General features: G+C 40.1%; 1 protein-coding gene and 1 long non-coding RNA gene across 2 annotated transcripts; both read left to right on the top strand.

Moving 5' to 3' along the window:
• The first annotated feature begins 8,658 nt into the window (after positions 1–8,658).
• On the top strand, positions 8,659–17,978 carry LOC146966268 (WW domain-containing adapter protein with coiled-coil-like). The gene is made up of 6 exons (XM_085763992.1): positions 8,659–8,731; positions 11,354–11,623; positions 14,910–15,032; positions 15,372–15,520; positions 16,778–16,902; positions 17,738–17,978. Exons 1-6 carry the CDS (start codon positions 8,659–8,661, stop codon positions 17,961–17,963), a joined length of 966 nt encoding a protein of 321 aa, XP_085620118.1. The 3' UTR covers positions 17,964–17,978.
• A 1,671-nt stretch (positions 17,979–19,649) lies between these two features.
• On the top strand, positions 19,650–20,139 carry LOC146966267 (uncharacterized). Its single transcript, XR_015034505.1, has 3 exons — positions 19,650–19,832; positions 19,937–20,050; positions 20,107–20,139. It is a non-coding gene; the product is annotated as an uncharacterized LOC146966267 (long non-coding RNA).
• Positions 20,140–22,074: the final 1,935 nt, after the last annotated feature.

Genomic DNA, 22,074 nt, shown 5'->3' with positions numbered 1-22,074 from the left:
GTATTTGATGAGGGAAACCAAGAAATCCCATGAGCCTCCGTAGTGTAGCTCTGAGCAGCTCACGGCTCTGCCCCGCCATTCTAAAAATAGCTTGCACCGACAATTAAAGGTAACGAACCTACTGCTCTGACTATAGGGATTATGGCAATGGGCCAATTTGCCAAAATGCTGAACTATCCCTTTATCCTCCTTCACTTCTTTTTCTTTTAAAATACAAACCAACAGTGAGATCTTCAACAGGCATGATGTCGTCGTGCACAGGGGTTTTTGTTTTCTCCAGCACATCCCATCATCCCCCTCTTTATCTCTCTATTATTTGCCCCCCTTGCCCTCCCTTTGCCCCTTTGCCCCCCTCCACTCATGAAGAGCAGGGTCCGACGCTGCAAAGGCCTGTTTTCTGCCACCATTACTATCTATTGAGTCTATAATAACTGAGCTGCACCACACATTCAGTAACGGTGACCACATCATTGCTTTGTATATTGTTTCCTGAAGTATATTGACAACAAATGAAATAAAATATGCCTCTCCAGGGCCACGTGCTTCTTCTCTGGCTCTTTTGGTCCCTTCAACTTTTTATTTAAAAAAAAAAAGTGTTTGATATTTTGGTTTAGATGCTTTAAAAAAAAAAAAAAAAAATCAATAAAACAAAGATGAGACTGTGCTGCCCCCTGCTGGTGGTGTAGTGACTATGGGAACTCCAAGAGATTAATGTTATCAGATGGTCGTAAGCAGCTTCTTACATAAGAGTAGATGATGAGCTGTCAAAAGAATAAAAGAAAAGAGGTTTTTAATCCCCAGAAAAGTGAATTGAATGCGCTGAATTACATCCACTTTTACAACATTCGAACAATTCAGTTTACAAGTGGTCTTAGTAGACAAACAATCAGCATTAGTTTGATTATGTGTGTGTAAAAAGTAATGCAGAAAATCAAAATTTAGAATATTTTAAGAAGGAAAGACAAGGAACATCAAAAACACCAAACAGACAAAGAGAAGAAAAACAATATATCAAAAATAAAACTATATAGGGTTATAAATTCCCTTTGCGTAAATACCCTTAATCAATTCATCAGCACGTAGGCTATATATCTTTTATCTTTCACCTCTGGGTATCACTTATAATCCAGCTCAAGTCTTGAAAACAAACAAACGAAGAAAAACTCTTTTGAGTTATCAACCACCTCCATCTTTCTATAAACACTTTCTTCTTTAATCTCAACATAAATGTGATTTTTCTTCCCCCCATTGTGTTAATATTTCTTAGGATTGTTACCTATTCAGCACCTGTTTAAGCCATCTTAATGTAATGGCTTTCTTTGCTGCTATTTGTATTTGTAGGATCAGTGTTGGGAACATTACTTTTAAAAAGTAATTAGTTATAGTTACTAATTACTTCTTCCAAAATAAAAGTGTAAAGTAACTATTGCGTTACTTTTTCTTTCCAAGGGCATTTTTAAATTGTATTTTATTGTTTTCATATATTTCAGTGATCGCAATTATGGAATGCGAGTGTGTGTTTTATTGAAAGCGAGGCTGGTGTGCCTATGAAAATAGGTTACAGTGGGTTTTTTAAGTGCTGTGGCTGCCTACAAGCAAATCTCATATTGTCTGTACAAAGACAACAAAGACCTTTTTAAATGTGAAAACAGTGGAGACCTATTCAAGATTTGCGTTTGGGCAACAATAACAGGAAACATCGAAATTAATTTATTCATGGGCACATAAAGTGAAATTATTAACTTTACCGATTATCCATCTGATTATCTGTCCTGCTGCGAGCGCACAACTTCTCAGGGTATCCGCGGATCCTTAAAAAGTCTTAAATTCATGTATCTAAAATTAAGGCCTTAAAAAGTATTACATTTATTAGAAAATTCAAAGATGGTCTTAAATATATAATATATAATACACAGCATCATTAAATATGTTTGCACTTAAACTTTTATATGAAATAACAGGGTATCCGCGGGGTCTTAAAAAGTCTAAAATTTGAAAATCAAAATTTTAGGTCTTAAAATGTCTTAAATTTGTTGAATTATTGTGTTCAAGTCTTCAATAATTTTAGTCTCGCATTTGCCCCTAAAAAAAAATACATGTGTGAAACGGGAAAATCACAAAAAAGAAAGAGCACAACCTGCGATTGGTCAAAAACTACAAGTCCCACAATTCTCTGGCCTCAACAATAACAGTAGTTAGTGTAAGTAAGGGAGAGTGGAGCTGTCGGTGAAAAGAGGAAACAACGCCACGTCTGGTCCTGTCCTATGTTGTTCGTTCACACCGTAACCGTTTATTCGTTACGTCCGCGGTGTAAAAGGCCGTGACGCAAAGACGCGATTAGGCGCGAGACGCGGTAGACGCGACTTTTTTTTTTGCGACGCAATACACCCGATTTTTTTATGGCGACGGGACCTTCGCGTCTTCGTCTATTTCATCGTGTTTGGTGGGAAGACCCACAAGGGGCTTCCCACCAAAAGACCCACAAGGGGCTTCCCACCAAACACGAGGAACGCTTTTTTTTCGCTCGAGTTGTGACGCGCGACCAAACGCGAGATACGCGGTTTCTCGCTCGTTTTGACTTTGTGTAAATTAGCGTGTTCACGAGCTCGCCCATTTTCACTACAACAACAACATTTCTGCTCTCATCAACCATGGTTGAGGTCACAACGCTGCGCTGTACCTGCTCTGGAAGAGTTCCGGGCTGATGAGCTACAGAGACTTTAGAGTCTAAAGGAGCAGTGCGTCGCTGTGTCGGACTGTTTGGATTTAATGAAGAAGCTGCACAGAGTCAGGTGAGCAGAAGCTCAGGACAAACCAGTGGCGTCATTAGGCCTATTTTAGGGGGGCTGAAGCCCCCCTAAAATATTCTTAAGCCCCCCCAAATAATTTGGTGTTCTTTTATTATGTGACCTTTTTTTATATATATATATATGTGACATATATTCTCCTTTTAAGAACCCCAGCGGTCACCGCATTTGTCTCTTGTTATTTCTGATTTGTTTAATTTAATTAGTTTGTTGAGTGTGTGACCACCCCCCTCCCAGCTGTCAGTTGGTAGCGCCCATGTAGCGGCGGCTTGTTTGAAGCTCCGCTCCGAGCCTGCAGTGACGGGCTACAGGAGCTCTGATGTCAACAGAGGGAGAGAGTCAGTCCACCTGTAGCTAAAAGAGGACTAGCAGGCATCAGACAGTAAGCTACTACATCTCTAAATAGTAGTGTTGTCAAAATGACCGCGATAAAATTTGAATTCATGTGAAATATTAATTGCGTTGTAAACGGATCAGTTTTAAAGCTAGAGCGAAGATACAGATATCATATGAAACCAGGAGACGCTGGGCTTCTGTTGGTACCAACCATGGCATGATAGCTTGTCAGAAAACGGGCTAAATAATGCTCCAAAGTTCGGCTAGATTCTGGTGGGGAAAACTTTTAAACGGGGATCCTGAACACTCCTGTCATCATGTGTGTGTTCCTCTCTCTCTCTCTCTCTCTCTCTCTCTCTCTCTGTCTGTCTGTCTGTCTGTCTCATGTGCCGTGTGTGTGTGTGTGTGTGTGTGTGTGTGTGTGTGTGTGTGTGTGTGTGTGTGTGTGTGTGTGTGTGTGTGTGTGTGTGTAGGCTATGTGCTGTGTATGTGTGTAATGTGTTAGTGTAACATTCATCTGGTACTTTATAGCTTGGCTGTGTTAAAGAAAATAACATTTAGCAGTAAAAACAGATTATTTAATGGATTAATTTAAAATACTAATGATATCTGGTGACACTGCAGGCAGCACAGACAGACAGGGAGAGAAATGCTGTAGGGAGAGGCCAGACAGAGACATGCCCTGAAGATGCAGAAGATCAGGTAAGACACAGGAATATATAAAAACAGCATGATAACAATATAGGCTAGGTATAAATATATATATATTTTTAAACCTAGTCCAAATAAAACTACTAATAAAAGCAGAATATTCAAATTAAAATGATTCTCAGGGTCAGTCATTTGCACAACCCCCCAATGTCTATTTCAGCTCAGAAAAAAAAAATCTGAAATTTCTTGTGAAGGTCCTGGTTGTGTAGAAGATGAAGGGGTTTCTAGGGTGAAATGTGCACTCTTTACCATAAATATCTGCTCCAGTTGGAGTCACACTTCATTTCTGTTGTCTGGTCTTATTTGAATTGGAAAATGTGAGGAGGTCTGGGTGAAATCAAAATGAGCCAAAAACAGCTGTATTTGGATGGAGTGTATAACCATTATGACACAGGCTACTAGTGAAATATAATTAGTTTTCCAGTCCACCTGGACATATCCATGATAGTCAAACACCTGAAAAATTACTCAGGTTCACTTTTTTTAGCATCTACTTTTACCCAGTTACTCATTAGATGTACTACTTTACTTATTCTTAGATTCAACTAGCCCATGATTCAATACTCTAAATTTACTCTAAATTCTAAATATTGTGTTTTTTCTGGGCCATTGTGAAAGTTCGTGCTTGCGCACTACATTCGCTCACATCCTGTGCATCTACTGGGGGCTAAGCCCCCCCTGTCCTTAAAACCTAGTGACGCCCCTGGGACAAACACTTCGCTCCGGGACATAATGTAGCTACACCTCACATGTAGCCTATGTTCTTGTCTTTTACCTCAAGGAGATTAAAGTAGTGTCTGTACTTTACCTCTGAACTCGGCAGCTTCCCTCTGCTAGTTTTTGTGTGTGAGGCTAAACTGCGTGCGTGTGTGGTTTGTGTACAAACTGAACACTGCCTCTGATTGGCTTAGCATGAAACCTTACTCTGCCTCAACCAATCATCATCACTTATGCGGTTGTCTCGTCCCTCCCTACTCCTCCCTCCCCTCACCAAAGGAGAGAAGGAAAAAAAAAACAGTTTCAGCTTCGTGGCTGAGATGAGCCAAGTCGGAGGAGAACGGCTTCACTGAGTAGTTTGTAACGCGCCTCATTTACAGTTTTTCTCAATTGCTAAAACACTAAACCCTGTTGTCTGAACCAAATTCTCAGTTGCCTGAACCCACTGATTGAATCAGTCACTCTTTTGGCAAAACCATCAGCACTTTTCACCTGTTTAGACACATCTTACCAACACATTTTCATTGTGATGCACCTGTGTTGCATAATGCTGAGCACAGGTGGCAAAAGTCAAACACAAGTAAAGCACAAGTTTCACCGGTTGAACACAACAACTCAAAATTGATAAATTGATAACACTTGTGTCAAATGATGTGAGGGCACATATACTGTAAGCCAGTTCAGGATGAAGTCCTGTGGCCTGATCCAGTACAGAGAAATGATGTGGCTGAGTTATGCTCTTTTATTTCTATATTTTTGTACTTTATTTTTTACGTAGGCTTACGGTATACAAATGCTAAATGCAGAAGATTTCTGTTTGTCTTTGTACTGTACAACTGCTACGTGTAAATGCACAGGATTTCTGGTTTTTGTACTTCTTTTTTTTTACTATGTACAAGTGCTAAATGCACAGGTTTTTTGTTTTGCAAGAGGAGAAGATGAGAGACGACAGGGTGAAGGAAGAAAGGATGAGGGAGGGAGGGATGAACTGGGCAGAAAAAAGAAGAAGGAAGGAAAAGGGGATAAAGTGGATGTGGGGAGGGAAGGAGGAGGGTGAAAGAAAGGGAAGGAGAGAAGTGCTAAATGCACAGGTTTTTTGTTTTGCAACATGCATTTAGCTACAGTGAACGATAAACATTTATTTCTACAGCTTCATGTGCTGAGCATTGTGTTTTCTATTTTTCTATGTAGTGTTTAGTGGCTGCTCAGTAGTGTTTTTAATTTTGATTGACTCGGGGCACAATTTGACAACATAGTTCAATTTTGGGCACAGATTGAACTGTTTTGAGGTGAAAGTTTGGTTTTGCAAGAAGAGTCTGAGTTTTGTGAATGTAGCTTAAAAATTGGGGTTTGTGTTCACAGTTTAGAGAAAATGAGAGAAGCTATTCCCATCACCGTGTAGGATACACTGTAGCTACATCCTTTTCCTGTTGAGAATGACATCTGGTTTCATCCTGACAGACAGTCTCCTACCAGTTCAACTTCTAGTGCTTTGTTCACAGTAGTAAAAATTGATTCCCAAAAATTGTCTAACAATGGGCATTGCCGAAATATATGTAAGTGAGTTGCTATGTTCTCACCACATCCCCTCCAACATAAACTTGTCTGATTTGAATTTATCTTTGCCATAGTTTCAGGTGTTCTAAAACAAATTTTTACTATCTTCCATTGAAACTCTCTCCATGAATTGGCATTTGTATCTGAGCACAAATCTTTATCCAGCCTTCCTCACTGATTTCCTGTTGTAGCTCTCTCTGAATTACCTATTTACAGAGTCTGCATGTAAAACACAAACTATAATACTTTATTTTATAGATGTTAGGATCGGTTTAGAGTTTAAACGATCAATATTCTTCATGCAGTTTCAAACAGGTTGATTATTTAAAGCACAAAGTTACAGGTTTAGTCTTCAGGCAAAAGTCTCAGATAAACATTCAAACAGCACAGCAGCACAATGACAGAAGAAATGTTGCAGTGTTTGAGAGATGGATCTACGGTGTATGTACTCAAATGAGTAAAAGCAGTAGTCGAGTTGAGGGGGGATGGGGGGGGATGGCATCCCCCCTGAAATAAAAATGATCAAAATCATCCCCCCTGTAAAAATGCCATCCCCCCTCTCCATCCCCTTTTTACATTAAATGTTGGACATAAGTATAATTATATTCAGGCTGTCGCCTGGCCTGGGCTTCCCGGCTCTAGCCCCGAACATTTCTTATACAGCCCAGGTCCAGGATGTTTTCTCAGACGGAGTTAAACAGAAGCGCACATTAACTGAGAAGGTAGTTTTGTAATTTCCCGGTCACAGTGAATGCAACACAGGCACGACGCCACGACCAATCAGAGAGAAGTGTTGTAGAAGCGAGAATCCTCCTCCGTGTTTTATAGAGCGATTCGGAGAACGTTTTGTGTATGCCGCCATCTTGCGGCGGCGCCATTGCTGCGGTGACATGTGTCAGTCATAGTAAACTGATTCTCTATGACAGCATCATAAATAGGCTGCATTTGTGATGTTTAGTGCCCCCCAGTAACTGATTAAGGTATCTTACATGAATACCAATATTCATTTAGGAACTAATCATTTGTTTGAGCGATTAGCAGGAAAGATTAGAGTAACAGGGAGATAAGAGACTGTATCATAAACGATATAACATACCGGTACGTTATGCGTGCTGACGTTAGCAAGCCAGCAGCGGGATATTTAATCATGTGGACAGGCTACATGAATAAGATTATAAAAACAACAACAACTTTTGCTTTGTTTTAGATATTCAAGAATATTTTATTGACCAGCTGGCCTCCGATGATCAGAAAAAACGTCAATTACAGGTCTCTGATTTATGGTCAAAATTACCTGAACTCCGGATGGGTCGGACATATTTTACACCGGCTTTTAGACGACCATGATCACATCATATTGAAGGGATCAGTGAGACATTCACAGACTGTCCACACGATGTGAAGGTAACGGTGAGAAGGGAGGGTAGCCAGGTTGTACAGGTCAGCTGTGACTGCTGCTGCTGCTGCTGCTGCTGACACGCTTTATATTAATATAAAGATTCTTCCAACTTCAGCCTATAATATTTAATATTTACAGTAGAAAAAACATATTAATTACATCAAAACATAGCAACTCTAAATGTTCAGTGCAGAACAGCAGCTGTTCAGTCTGTTGTGATGTTATTAACAACTCATCAGTGATTAAAGTGTCTCATTATCTAAGTTGTAAATGATCTCATAGGACGCAGCTGTTTTTATGTCGTTTCCCTGCAGCTCCTCTCTCTGACCGACAGGTGGCGCCAGCTGCTCAATGTTTCCTCCCTGTGACGATGGGAAGCTGAGAACAGACTAAATACGTTTCTGACAACATCTCATAGTTGAAACAAATCTAAAAAGAAACTGGTAAGTGCACTTTGTATTAATATTATTTATAATATTTCACATTTTTAAGGGTCATACACACAGAACATTGCTGCTGCTGCTGCTGCTGCTGCTGCTCTGTTATGACCTAAAGTAGTTTGATTTATTTCATTTGTAGTGATTATAGAAAACTTTATTTGTTGTGAACACATCTTAGATTTAATAATCTTTGATAAAGTGTAAATTATTCATAATTTCTGTGCCACACATAGATTTGTAATGAAAAAAGGCATCGAAACAAGTCAGAGTAGAATAATTTCACATGTGATTTTAAAAGAGCAAAACAATAATTTTCTTTTTTTAACCTTGAACTGTTACATAAACACTTGTACATGTATATTTTATCTTGTAAGTTTAGTTTCTGGGTGTGTTAGAGTTTAGTAACCTCTCTGGGTACAAGATTAATTGGACTAAGTCTCAACTAATGTCCTTAAATCCATCTGTTAGTCTATCTACACTTCCATCTCTTATCCCGGTGGTTAATTCTTTCAAATACCTAGGTGTTGATATTTATCCCACCTTATCAGTTATCTCTACCAAAAATTTCCAACACATATTTAAACGTGTTGAGGAAGATATGGAAAGATGGACAAAATTACCTATTTCAATGTCAGCAAGAATATCCATAATTAAAATGGATGTTCTACCAAGAATAAATTTTTATTCAAATATGATTCCTCTTGCACCTCCCAAAAACTACTGGGACAGTCTGAATAAGATCACTACAAACTTTATATGGGGTGGTAAAAGACCACGTCTCAAGTTGTCTACACTGCAAAGGAGCAAGAAGGATGGGGGTTTAAATGTTCCAAATTTTAAATTGTACTCTTGGTCCTATATAATTCGTCCAATATCTGTTTGGTTTGATCCATCTATGGTGGTCTCCTGGAGACCAATTGAAGAAAACTTGGCTTACCCACATAGGTTACAGGACCTTGTTTTCTCTGCTTTCCCTTCCAAGAGTACTCAACGCCAACTTGGTCCTATTATGTCTTTTTTATTGTCAACATGGCGAGCAATAGAGAAACAATGTCAGATTTCTTTAAAATGGCACACACATAGCCCTCTTTTCAACAATTTTGACCTCACCACGGGAGGAGCTCCTTTTAAGCTCCCTCAATGGTCTACTAAGGGAATCAACATTTTAATGGATGTTTGGGAAGAAAATGGGATGAGATCTTTTGATGATATATGTTCCCTGTACAATGTCGCAAAGAGTTCTTTTTTCTTTTATCTTAGACTCAGACTAGCTATGCGCACTTACGGCGTTCCATGGGGTGAAAAGTTGGCAACTCATCCACTTTACTCTTTATTAAATGTCAGAGGTAAAACTAAAGGTCTAACATCCAAAATTTATGCTCTTTTAAATTCTGGTTGTAAATCTTTAAATATTGGTTATATTTGGAGTAGAGATCTTGATATTACGGAGAAGGATATATGTTGGACAACTGTTTGGAGTAATCTAGATCATGTTTCCAAAAATCCCAATCACAAATTGATACACTTCAAATTTTTACATAGGATGTATCTTACACCTAGAAGACTCCATCTAATGAAACTTGTATCCTCTCCTAATTGTGATCTCTGCCCAAATCGTGATGTTGGATCTTTCATGCATATGTACTGGTACTGTCCAGAAGTCACAACCTTTTGGGAAATGATATCCTTAACGTTGACTAAACTTTTTGATGTATTAATTCCGTACTGTCCCAAATTGTTTTTATTGAATGATACCTCTGCTTTGAATTTACCTAGTTACCACTACCCTGCTTTGTTTGCTAGCCTGACAGCTGCCAAAAAGATGCTAGCACTTCGCTGGCAACCTCCTCATTCTCTTTCTCGGACTCACTGGTTACTTTCTTTGTTAGATATCCTGTACATGGAGCTGTCAGTAGCCAGAATGCACAACGCAAAGCAAGCCACTATTACCTCCTGGACTTCGTCAATAGAAAAAATTAAGAACCTTTTGTGCCCTCAAATTGATGTTTAGAGCCTCGTATGTTGTGTGTTTCCTCTATTTTATTTATTTTTTTTTTTCTCTTTTTTTTTTTTTTGTCCAAGTATAATCTGATGTTCTGAGCCTGTCCTTGAACTGATGTGTCCTTGCTGCCTGGGGTGGGGTGGGGTGGGGCGGGAAGGGGGGGATTTTTCTCTTGTCTGGTGTTTGTCTTTGTATTTATTTATTTTTATTTATGTACATATATAATTTCCCTTTTTTTTGCTTTGTTGTTATTGAGCCCTTTCTGCTCTTGTCCTATTTTTATGTTTTCCGATGGAAACCAATAAAAAGTTTAAAAAAAAAAAAAAAAAAAAAAAAAGAAGGAACTACACTTATTTCTTTTAACATGTTCGAAATAAACTGAAACTAACCAACTAAAAATAATACAGTAATGGACCGACATAACAAATAAATACTTTACAAAGACAACACATGAAAGATAAAAGTAATTGAAAATGAAAATAATTAGATTTTTCAGTGGGAAGAAGTGAAACTTATTTACTCTCACCCCCTATTCATAAATTAACTATCAAGCTTCCTTGTCATTATAATCTATATGAATGAATGAATTTGAAAAAGACTAAACAGTCCTTCCTGTTGGTGTTACCTGCCATACAAGTGTGACATAAATAAACAATTTTAGAGTACTCAACTACATATCGCTCTTCGTCTCATTGCCCAAGCCTTTTCAAGAAAATAAACTATATTCAACTGAAAAAGATGTTTTAGCTTCTCAGCATCGTCTAACCACACAAATTCATTATTTGGATCTACCTTACTAAACAGTTTTTGTCTTACAGAGTCATAAAAAAATCAATTTAAGCTAAAGTCCAGCTAAAGTCAATTTAGCTGGATTTATTCCAATATAACTGCTCAAAAAAATAAAGGGAACACTTAAACAACACATTGTAACTCCAAGTATATCACACCCGTGTGAAATCAACCTGGGATGATAATTTTGATTATGTTATTTTGTTCTCAACACACTCTACTATATATTGAATAACGGTTTTAAACTGCAATATTTCATTAATTGAGATCTAAGATGTGTTGAGATCTAAGATGTGTTGTTTAAGTGTTCCCTTTATTTTTTTGAGCAGTGTATAAAGACATAAACACATATACAAAGAAAAATAAGTAAGTAAATGCCAATAATAAGCACCTTGTAATTGTCAAACACCCTCATTCCTGTACATATAGAAAATCATTTCTTTGTACTTCTTTTTGAACTGGATTATGTTTGGACATTCAAACTGTTCCATAGTTTAATTAGTTTATTTCCACAGATAGGAACACAAAAGCTCCTTCTTGTTGTGCGTGTATTCTGCATTTCACTCACGTGTCGCCCCCTGTCGGTCCCTCACAGAGTCGTCCCAGGCGGAGAAGCCCTCGGCGACGCTCTCCTCCCAGTCCCAGTCCCAGTCGTCGTCATCATCCTCAGGCTCAGGGAGCTTGAACCCGTCATCGGGGCCGCCCGGCTCGTCGTCGGCGTCCACGGTGCCCGTGTCTCCGGTCCTGCAGTCGCCCGCCCCTCCGCTGCTCCAAGACCCCACCCTGCTCCGCCAGCTCCTCCCAGCACTTCAGACCGCGCTGCAGCTCAACAACGCCAGCGTGGACATGGCGAAAATCAACGAAGGTAAGAAAACGACTCAGACTCTTGAGGCGACGTGCAACGGTTTCGATCATTGCGCTGCATTTTTTTGTTCCCTGCTCTGGTTGTTGTTGTTTTTCCGGCAGTATAGACGCTTTCTAATAATACCGGGTTGTAAAAATGTTGTTTTGATCTTTGCACGATCACATAGTTTCATTAAAGGGATAGTTCAACATTTTGGCAAATTGGCCCATTGCAGTAATCCCTATAGTTTTAGGAGTAGGTTCGTTACCTTTAATTGTCGGTGCAAGCTATTTTTAGAACGGCGGAGCAGAGCCGTGAGCTGCTCAGAGCTACGCTACGGAGGCTAATGGGATTTCTTTGGTTTCCCTCATCAAACTCATCAAATACACAATCCAACAACTCCACAACGCTCTGGTGGACAAGTTGTGAGCTGCACATTCACCACGTTATGAGATAATAATAACACAACGTTACCAGACAGAGTTGTTTTAGAGGTAAATGCAGAGACTGCTTGATAGGCCTGCACGATATCAGGAAAATGTGTTTGGAGACTCGGCGTGAAAGCACGTGTTACTGCTGTCTTCGGGTTATTAGCGATTAGCGGATGAGCCCCGGTCCCATCCCAAAGAACTGTGTCACAGAGCAGATCCATGGTCGTCTCCGCTGCAGTCAGACACCCGCACCGCTCCAAGAAGCTGACCCCCCACCCCACCCGTCTCATACGGCCTGAGCTCAGTCACTTACCCCCCTCATCTACTGTGTTTATTGGTGATAAACGGGCGTACTGCCTGTAATAACTGTAAAACCAGACCAGCGTGTTGAATCTCGGACCCAACACAGCCGGACTCGCGAGCATTTCTCAACCCGACCGCGGGCAAAAAAGGAAAAAGAAAGACAGTAGCAACACTGGTTTTAGACAGGTAACTGTTAACATTAATCAACGTTTAAACTGTGTGATGTGACGATGGCGGAACATGTCGACGGGGAGTCCAACCGCGGGGGGATGAATACAACGTACTAATCGCATTTCAGGCAACTTTACGCAATGTGTTTATCGTGTATGTCGACATCGCGATGACGATGGAAATACGATTTATCGGGCAGCCCTACTGCTTGATGAAAAACTGTCCCTGAAGGCAACGCGCATCAGCGGTTTTGGATGAATTTACCTCTAAAACAACTCTGTCTGGTAACGTCCCGTTATTATCTCATAGCGTGGTGAATGTGCAGGTCACAACTTGTCCACCAGAGCGTTGTGGAGTTGTTGGATTGTGTATTTGATCAGGGTCAAATTGACCAAGACAGTAATATTTATGACATAATGATTCCTTATTTCCAGTCTGCAGTACACTATGTAATCATGAGTCATCAGCAGCCTGTTATACTCTGTGTCTGAGGGATGCAAGGGGAGGCCTTATTCCATTCAGAAACATGTCTACATATCCCCGCTGTGATCAGCACCGAGTAAAACCTCAAGCCTGACCCGGAGTTTTTCGGGGCAGGGACTCGTTTAGGCCCCGTAAAATTACCTCGACGTTCCTGCAGTGGAAACGGCGCCTTAAGATGCAGATTATTCACGTTCAGGCTGCTGCTGCGGCTGCTGCATCTGCTGTCGGCTGTTTGTCTAGACGACGACATGATGATCTGGTTCTGTCCTGCTGGTCTGAGCTCAGTTTGAGTCCTGCGTCTGATTCACTGTACGATTTTTAGTAAATCATCTGCAGTGTGAAGCCAAAGCTCATGATCGTTGTGCTCACACTGTACGAGTAAAAACAAAAAGGCCTGTTGCCCCCCATGTGCACCATCGTCACTATTGACAAGTGTCAATAAAGATTTGTTTGAAAGCTCAGTGGCAGGTTTGTTTACGAGGCAGAAGAAGCTGCTTTGTGCATCAGTGCTTTTTACTCTGGTTCGTATCGGCTGTGATGATGATGGGAGGAGGAGGAGGAAGAGGAGGAGGCAGCAGCAGCTCGACCAACCTGGCCTCCATATTTTTGTCTCTCTCCAGCGTCGTGTTGCCATGGCGTTTTCAGACGTTGTGTTAGTCACTTCATGCAGGCGTAGTGAGAGAAAAAAGACACTGTTGTTGGGGAATTGACTCCTTGCTCTGCTTCATCTGTGTGTGTGTGTGTGAGAGGCTGAGGTCGACCGACCAACATTTATTATGACACGTCAGACATTTGGTCCAATGGTTGTTCAGGAGCAGAGCCCAGTTGTTCAGAAGTAATCTGATTAGATTTTGGTTGTTTAAGACTAAAAATGGATTCTGGGATCGGATTGGATCACGTAATCCAGTCTTGGTTTTAATCTGGATCAAACCCTCAGTTTGTGTTGTTCAAAACTTTTTAGTAGGATCTGGAAAACTTGGATCCAGGATTATTCTGATCGCAGCAGTTTGGTGGATTCAGGAACAAAATGTGAATGTGATTCAATTCAGAGTGGTCAAATAAACAACATTTATCATGTAGTGTATATACATTTATATTTTGCACCTGATTTTTAAACCAGTATTGTGATAAAGTAAATAAAGTTAACTTTTGATTATTCCACAAATGAATAACTTTTCCCCAACTACTTGATAATTGAATGCAAATTGAAATTTGAAGTTTGAATTTGAAACAAATGGAAAAATATTCACAATGTATTTGGCTAATGTACTGAATATTAGTTTTTTGGGCCCAGACGATCAGTCCCTAGTTTAGAAGAAGAAGCTAAAATCATAGTTTATGGCCAAATTAAGATGTTTGTGCTGCTGTCTGGATGTGTGGATGAAGTAATCCCTTGTGCGGATGGTTTTCCTGCTGTCCACACTTCTCCAGAGTTGTTCAAGCCCTGAAAATGGAGAGAGAACGATGTTGGTCCTTTTGTAGTTTTAAAACCCTGAGGTTGTGCTGGTGACGGGCTGATGTAGACGCTTCATGGTCGCTTCCCGATTGGGTCTCAACAGCTTTGGTTAAGCTGTAGTGAAAGTAACAAGAGCAAATTACAGTCATTATTGACCTTGTTAGCTGAAAATATAATAAGATAATAATAGAAACTCCTGGATGACATGACGAGCATCTTTATGTTGCCGTATTTCTGTGTTGGTGAATCAGTTATTTGTCTCTTCCATTTTCAAAATAAAAGCCCTCTACAGAGTTGTTTCACTGTGACTGCATCCTCAGTGGAAACATGTTCATTTTGATTAAAGCCGAGTTCGTTCAAGCTAAATGATTCGTACAGATTAACTTTGACACACTGCAGCAACAGATCTGTATCACTGCTCTGACAAACTTTCATTTATTTTTCTTTCCACATCTCTCTCTAGTTCTCACAGCTGCTGTCACACAAGCTTCATTACAGTCGATGCTTCATAAGATCCTCACTGCTGGACCGTCGGCTTTTAATATCACTACTATCCTCTCTCAAGCTGCTCAACTCTCCAACCAAGGTAAGTGAACGCCTCACAGAAGCAGGAGGGTTTAAGTGTTTTAATGTTTCCTCTGAGGTTAACACCTTTTGTTTAATATTGATATCATAAAGTCTGTTTCCTCACCTTTGTTGCAGCCTTTCACATAAACTATATTTGTATTTGTGTCAAGGGCAACATCTCACATATTTCTCTTTGTACTGACACTTTAATGTAGTTTCAAACTGAAGGTGCTTGAAAACTCAAGAATCTGAAGAACAAGAAAACGTCTGTGGTGTTTCCTGCTGCTGGATATTGAATTTTCTCGACTCTTATTGATCACTTATTGTCCCTCTTTATTCTTTTTTTCTCTATAAACAGCTCAGCAATCGAACCAGTCGCCGATGTCGTTAACGTCGGACGCCTCGTCGCCCAGGTCCTATGTTTCTCCGAGGATCAGCACACCACAGACCAACGCCGGTCCTCATAAGCCCCATCTCAGCACGCAGCCCGTCATATCACAGCCAAAGGTAAAGAGAGAGACCACACTGATTTAAATCCAGTAGAGGAACTAACTCCCTGTTTCAGCACAAGCAGATTTCCTCTTGAGTCACACTGGAGGAAAAAAAGCGACAGAGATTTCACTTTTTAAAGCTTTTTAGTGAGGAAGCCTTGTGTGGATTACTTGAGTCTAAAGTAGTATAGTAGTAGTTTATTCGTCCATTCAACAGAACATAATATATACATAGATACATTTTGGATTACTATGTCAAGCTGAAGCCGCAGCTTATTTTGCCTACCCTATTTAAAAATTGCATAACAGAGCTAGGTAACGAGATAACACAATTTAATAATGATTTTTTTTTTTAACTCAACTGAGAAGAATAAATAAGATTATCTAAGAAAGAGTCTTACAATTTATTAAGTTTATGTTAGGGATGCGCAGTAATTATCGGTCAAATTATTTAAAATCCTGATTCAAAATATTTGCATCAGTTCTATAGGCCTTTATTTTTATATCAATAAGTAATGCACCTTATTTAAATCGATGTTCATTTGAGATATCAAAACGTTTTGTTTCATATCTTTTAGCGAATGTTTGAAGGGCTTGCTAATAGAATATCTTCATTTAGAGAGTCAAAACTCCTCACTAGTCTTTCTTATCTCCAGGTATGTTATCGGTTATGGGTATCGGTTTCCAAAAAAAGTTATTGTGCATCCCTAGTTTATATTATATTATATATACACACATACAGTACATAGCAATGGACTGGACTGTCCATCGCAGTACCAATCTTATTACACAGGTCAATACATTCATTGCTAATTAGTAATCAATGCATTTGTCCTTGTGTATCGTATTTTGGTTTTTACTTGTCATTATACGTTATTATCTTAAATTTTTTTACTAATACTTGGCTTACTGTATCATAATCTTTTATATTCATTGCATTGAATACCTTAGTTTTAAACATCTTTTTAAATTTAGTGACTGATGGGGCACGTTTTTAATTCTTTATCAAGGTTATTCGATAAATTTACTCATATTGCAGATTACTGAACAGCTCCTGTTTGCAGGGTGGAAGTAGGTTGTTGTGTGAAAAAAAACATTAAATCATTGCAAATGGAGTTGGATGCATCTTAAGTTTAAAAACAACAAAAACAGTGTCGTTTTGTGGAGCTTTTTTGAATAATGTGGCCATGAAACGATGGATTTCGGAAGCGTTTGGTGCTTTGTTGCCGATGAAAATGTGTTTTTAATGTCTGTGTCTCGGTGATGCGTTCAGGTGAGCACGCCAGCGGTGAAGCAGGCGTCTCATCCCCAGCCCACGTCCCAGCAGTCCCTCTCCAGCGATAAGCAGCACAGTCACGACGTCACCACGGCCTCGCCACGCACCCTGCAGCGCCAAGGGTAGGTCGCACACAACTCACAACTCAACATGCAACAACATGACAAAAAACAGGCAAATTGATGATTATTTATAGATAATTAGATCATAATGATGGTTTGAGAGGCAAAAAAACCCATCTAAACAGGACGGGTCGTTCACTTCAGCAGCACGTCGGCACCATCTGCTGGTCGTTAAAGGAACAACAGTTGTTTCATTCATTCATTCATTCATTCATTGATTTCATGCAGTTGTTTGTGCAATAATTTACTAAAAGGAGCAAATAAGTAGTGTGATTGATGACAGATATTTATTACTACAGGTTAGAGTGTTTACATTGAACATTTTAAGGGAAAAATATTCATTAAAATGTAAATTCACACGCAGCAGAGTGTTGATTTAGTGAAGATTCACTGTCATTCAGCTGTAAATGTATCTAATTAACATTTTCATTATTGACTCATCTGACAATTGATTTTTTTTTGATGAGTTGTTTGGTCGATAAAACACCAGAAAGCAAAGTCGGTCATTCTCCAAATCCAAAGTGGATCTGGGAATATTACAAACATGTTAATATTTGTAACTTTATTTGTACAGTCACGTAGAGACAAACTGGCTGAAAATGCTGATGTGGTGCTTTTTAAAATATGACATAATACACATCTGTAGTGACGATAACATGGATAACAAGACAACTTTTACAAACAATTACACACCCATAAACCATAAGATATGCAAAGATTTTATTTCAAATGCAGAGCTTATTAATTATTAACATTTTCTGCAAGATACAGAATTCATATCTATGGAAGTTCTTCACATTTCTCCTTCTTCTTCTCCTCCCTGTGTTGTTTGCAGCAGTCAGAGGAGTCCCTCCCCGGGTCCCAACCACGTCGCCTCCAGTAGCAGCAATGCCCCCAACTCTGCCTCCGCCCCCCCCTCCGCCTCCGCAGCCCGGCCCTCCTGCACCTTCACCCCCACCCTCGCCGCCCACTTCAATGAGAATCTTATCAAACACGTGCAGGGTTGGCCGGCCGAACACGCAGAGAAGCAGGTCTGTGCTTCATTTATTTACAACCTGTGATAACTACACACTGTTACTCATTATTCATGAAGCATTCTTGCTGATTATTTGGAGAACAGTTTATTTTATGAAAATACAAACCCATGTTATACCGTACAAGAAGTCTTTACTGGTTGATATTAATGGTTTGCATATTCTAGATATGTGCAGCACTTGATATAACTCTTAAATATAAGTAAATTAGGAAAAATACTAAGTTAGAAAAAACTGTTTGAAAAAATGTTTGTTCTCAGATGGAAAATGCAAAAATTAGTATCAAAGAAGGAAGAATCTTTTTCTTTTTAAGCAATATTTCTGAGGAAATTTCAAGTGTATATCAGAACTTACATTGAATAAGTTTATATTCCTTCGTACAGTCACACAGATAAAGAAAATAAAATGAACAGCAATAATTATAAGGGCAGATAATCAAACTAGTTAGATGAAGTATCATAACAAAAATCAAGGTGATGGAAGAATGCTTCATAAATGATGGATTGAGAAGTGTACAGCTATTTTAAAGTGTAGCCTAACCCATAGGGTTGCACATCTCTCTGTGATAAATGATTCGATATGAATCTAGATACACAGATTACGATTCGATTCAAAAACGATATCCTTTTAATACAGACCGATTCGATACAGTGTAGGACGATTCGATTCTACGGTTAATATTTGTTGTAGGCTAGATATTTTATAAAATAAAGAATTGACTATCTTACAGTAGTACTACAATATTTTTTCAAATATATCCCCAAGCATTGTTGCTTTAAAGCACTGGCAAAAAAAAGAAAGAAGAAAAAGAGAATAACAACAAAATCACATGTCAATGTATTTATTCTTTGACATGGACCAATATCTGTGAGAACGTTTTTGTAATTAGCCCTTTTCCACCGAGCTGGTTCCGGTGCTGGTTCGGAGCCAGTGCCTGCTCAGCACCAGTTCTTGGTTCAGCACCAACTCCTTGCTGGGTCAGACTCAGAGCTAAGAACCGGTTCTTCCAGGGGCTGGCAGCGGAGTTGCCTTAGCAACAAGACTGCTACGTATTACGTTTGTTTATCGATGAAGCTAACTAGCTGAGCTACAGGCGGTGGCTAACAGCAGCTAACGCTCATATCAAAATATACGTCGAAACGTAGTTGCCGGTCGCGGCGATTACAGCGAAGACGGCTGCTTTTTTTCAGCCGGGTTTAGAGTTATCGCTCATTAATAGCCTAGTCTATGCTTCCGCGTCGGGTCCAGTGTTCAACACCCGCAGGTCGGACCAGGTTGTCTACCTGTAGCAGGCAGCAGAGACAGGAGCAGCTCCTGGATGGGGAGTGTGCTAATAGCAGCAGCAAAGCTAACATCAGGACGTCATCTGTTAAACCCCCCGTCCCCTCCGTTATTGGACACAACATGAAACTACTCCAGTTAGCGAATCGTGTTGTAACAAAGATATTCGCAGGAAAAAAATTGTTTATACGTGGCCCGTTGATTGATTTATGAGCTATTAAAGACACCGCTAACGGCTAAGCACTCTAGCCCATAGCGATAACCGGTTCATGACTCTACAACCGATTCATCTAGGAATTCATGGCTAATTTGTATCGATTCAGGAGGCTGCTACCGATACAGCCGAATCTCTCACTTGTTAAACCGAATATCCGGTCGCATCGGTTTATCGTTCACAACCCTAGTAACCCATAATAGTTTGTAATGATTCTGGTTCTGGTTGTGCACATTAAAGCTCATTCTTGTTTCTTCTGAATTGACCTTGAAGGCGTCGAGGCTACGTGAAGAGGCTCACACCATGGGCAGCATCTGTATGTCGGAGAACTGCACCGAGCTCAAAAACCTCCGGTCTTTGGTCAGAGTCTGTGAAATACAAGCCACGTTGCGTGAGCAGAGGTAACGACAACTGCTGCTTTTTGTTTCTATATTTATGTGTTATATGTATCGTTGACGTGTTTGTATGAATGTGAACTAACGCCTGTCCTCTCTCCCGTCCACAGGATACTGTTTCTGAGACAGCAAATCAAAGAACTTGAAAAGTTGAAGAATCAGAATTCCTTCATGGTCTGAGAACTTCTGGTTTGTGCGAGTTGAGAGCGTTTTTCTGGTTGGGGGTGGCAGGGGCAGGGAGGGGGGAGAGAGAGAAAGAAGGGGGGAGGGGGTTGAGAAGAAAAGACCCATTGCACATAGTTGGAAGCTGCAGTTGTTCAGTTCCTCTTGAGCCCAGTCTTAACACACACACAAACACAGACACACACAAACACACACAGGAGCGGCAGTCGGGGTTTTGCCTTTGGACCGTTGGGCTGGGTTAAAAACCAAGAGGTGGGGAAACACGGAAGAGCTGTCGTTGTTGTGGGAGTGGGAGAAAGAAAGAGAGACAGAGAATTAAAAAACACGGGGAGGGGAGGGATGGAGGGGGAGGGGGCGGGGCGATTTACAGGTTTTGTAAAAAACCCTCAACGGAGAAAAAAAATGTAGATTTCTTGTAGATGTTATTATCTATGTTGTAAATATGTTTTGTAGATTGAAGCCATGGAAAGCCATGCCTATCAAAAGCTTTTGACATCCAAACTAATCAACGCCTAGGCGGCTACGTTCATTAGCCTAGCCTCTCCTTCATGTTAACTCGTCTGCAGACTTAAAGCTTCATTTTGTCCGTTCGTGGATCTGAGAACCAGAGAGTGAGCGAGCGAACGGCGTGCGATGGCGGCTGCAGCGAAGCCATTTTATTCACATTAAAACATAAACACACTGGTGTCAAAGTGGTTCCTCCTCCTCTTCCTCCTTCTCTTCTTCATAATAATCTTGGTTAAAGCAACGACCGTCTGAATCCCGAGCTGTTCATGCCATCGCCTCACCCCCTGGTTCACTGATCTATTTCTTTTTCTTTCTGTTTCTGTTTTTTTTTTCCTTTTTTTTTTCTTTTTTGCAGCTTCTGGTGGCCCTGCGTTTCCCAGTCTGAAAAAGCGAAAACATAACAAAAACAAAAAACAGTGCCTGGTGGTGTGGTGGAGTGAGTGATTTAAAGAAAAAGACGAGAAAAAGAAACAAAAAAATATATATAAATGAATAAATAAATTAGAGATGTGATGATGACGTGCTGCTTTGGACCATTCCCACTTTTATTATTACTACTACTACTTCTTCTTCCCCCTCTCCCCCTCTTCCTCTTCTTCCTCCCTCCTTGAGTCTTGAGTCACTTCACACACACACACCCTCCACATCGGTTCTTCTACTTCTTATTTTTATTCTTATTTTTTTTGTTTTTGTTCCACTGGTTCATTCCTTTGTACAGTCGCCAACAACACAACAACAATGAAGTTTTAAGACGCAGAGAAAATGAAAAACAAAACAGAAAAACAGAAAAAAAAAGGTTTTATTTATAACTTTAGTCACTCATCTGCACCCGGTTCAGCAGCAGCAGCAGCAGCGGCGTCTTCACCCAGCTGTGGCGGCGGTGGGCGTTGAGGTTAGAGGCAGATGTGCTGGGCAAACGAGCGGTCACAAGGTCAAATGTGAACTGTATGTATTGTAATAAACATATTAAACATATAAAAAAGCGAGCACTGGTTATTTTATTGGAGCGGTATAGGGTTTTGGTTTTTGGTTTGGTTCGGACGCTAGTGCCTTGTTGAAAGTCTTAAAGCGATAGTTAAACATTGTGGCAAATTGGACCCATTGCCATAATCGCTATAGTCATAGCAGTAGGTTCGTTACCTTTAATTGTCGGTGCAAGCTGTTTTTAGAACAGCAGAGCAGAGCTACGTGATGGAGGCTCATGGGATTTCTTGGTTTCCCTCATCAAACTCATCAAACACACAATCCAACAACTCCAAAACGCTCTGGTGGACAAGTTGTGACCTGCACATTCACCACGCTATGAGATAATAACACAACGTTACCAGACAGAGTTGTTTTAGAGGGAAATACAGAGACTGTTGATGGAAAAATGCCCCTGAAGGCAATGTGCATCGGCAGTTTTGCATGAATTTCCCTCTACAACAACTCTGTCTGGTAACGTTGTGTTATTATCTCATAGCGTGGTGAATGTGCAGGTCACAACTTGTCCACCAGAGCGTTGTGGAGTTGTTGGATTGTGTATTTGATGAGTTTGATGAGGGGAAACTAAGAAATC

The sequence above is a fragment of the Trachurus japonicus genome, chromosome 20 (assembly GCF_045865225.1).
Source record: "Trachurus japonicus isolate A0001 chromosome 20, Traja_1.0".
Lineage (NCBI taxonomy): Eukaryota > Metazoa > Chordata > Actinopteri > Carangiformes > Carangidae > Trachurus > Trachurus japonicus.
The sequence above is the reverse complement of the archived record's forward strand: the minus strand, read 5'-3'. Positions and strand labels throughout refer to the sequence as shown.

Coding starts and splice junctions, on each gene's coding strand:
- LOC146966268 (XM_085763992.1), top strand. CDS start 8,659: ATGATTCCTCTTGCACCTCCCAAAAACTACTGGGACAGTCTGAATAAG. Junction 8,732..11,353: donor TACAAACTTTATATGGGGTG/GTAAAAGACCAC, acceptor GGTCCCTCACAG/AGTCGTCCCAGGCGGAGAAG. Junction 16,903..17,737: donor CGCACCCTGCAGCGCCAAGG/GTAGGTCGCACA, acceptor TGTTGTTTGCAG/CAGTCAGAGGAGTCCCTCCC.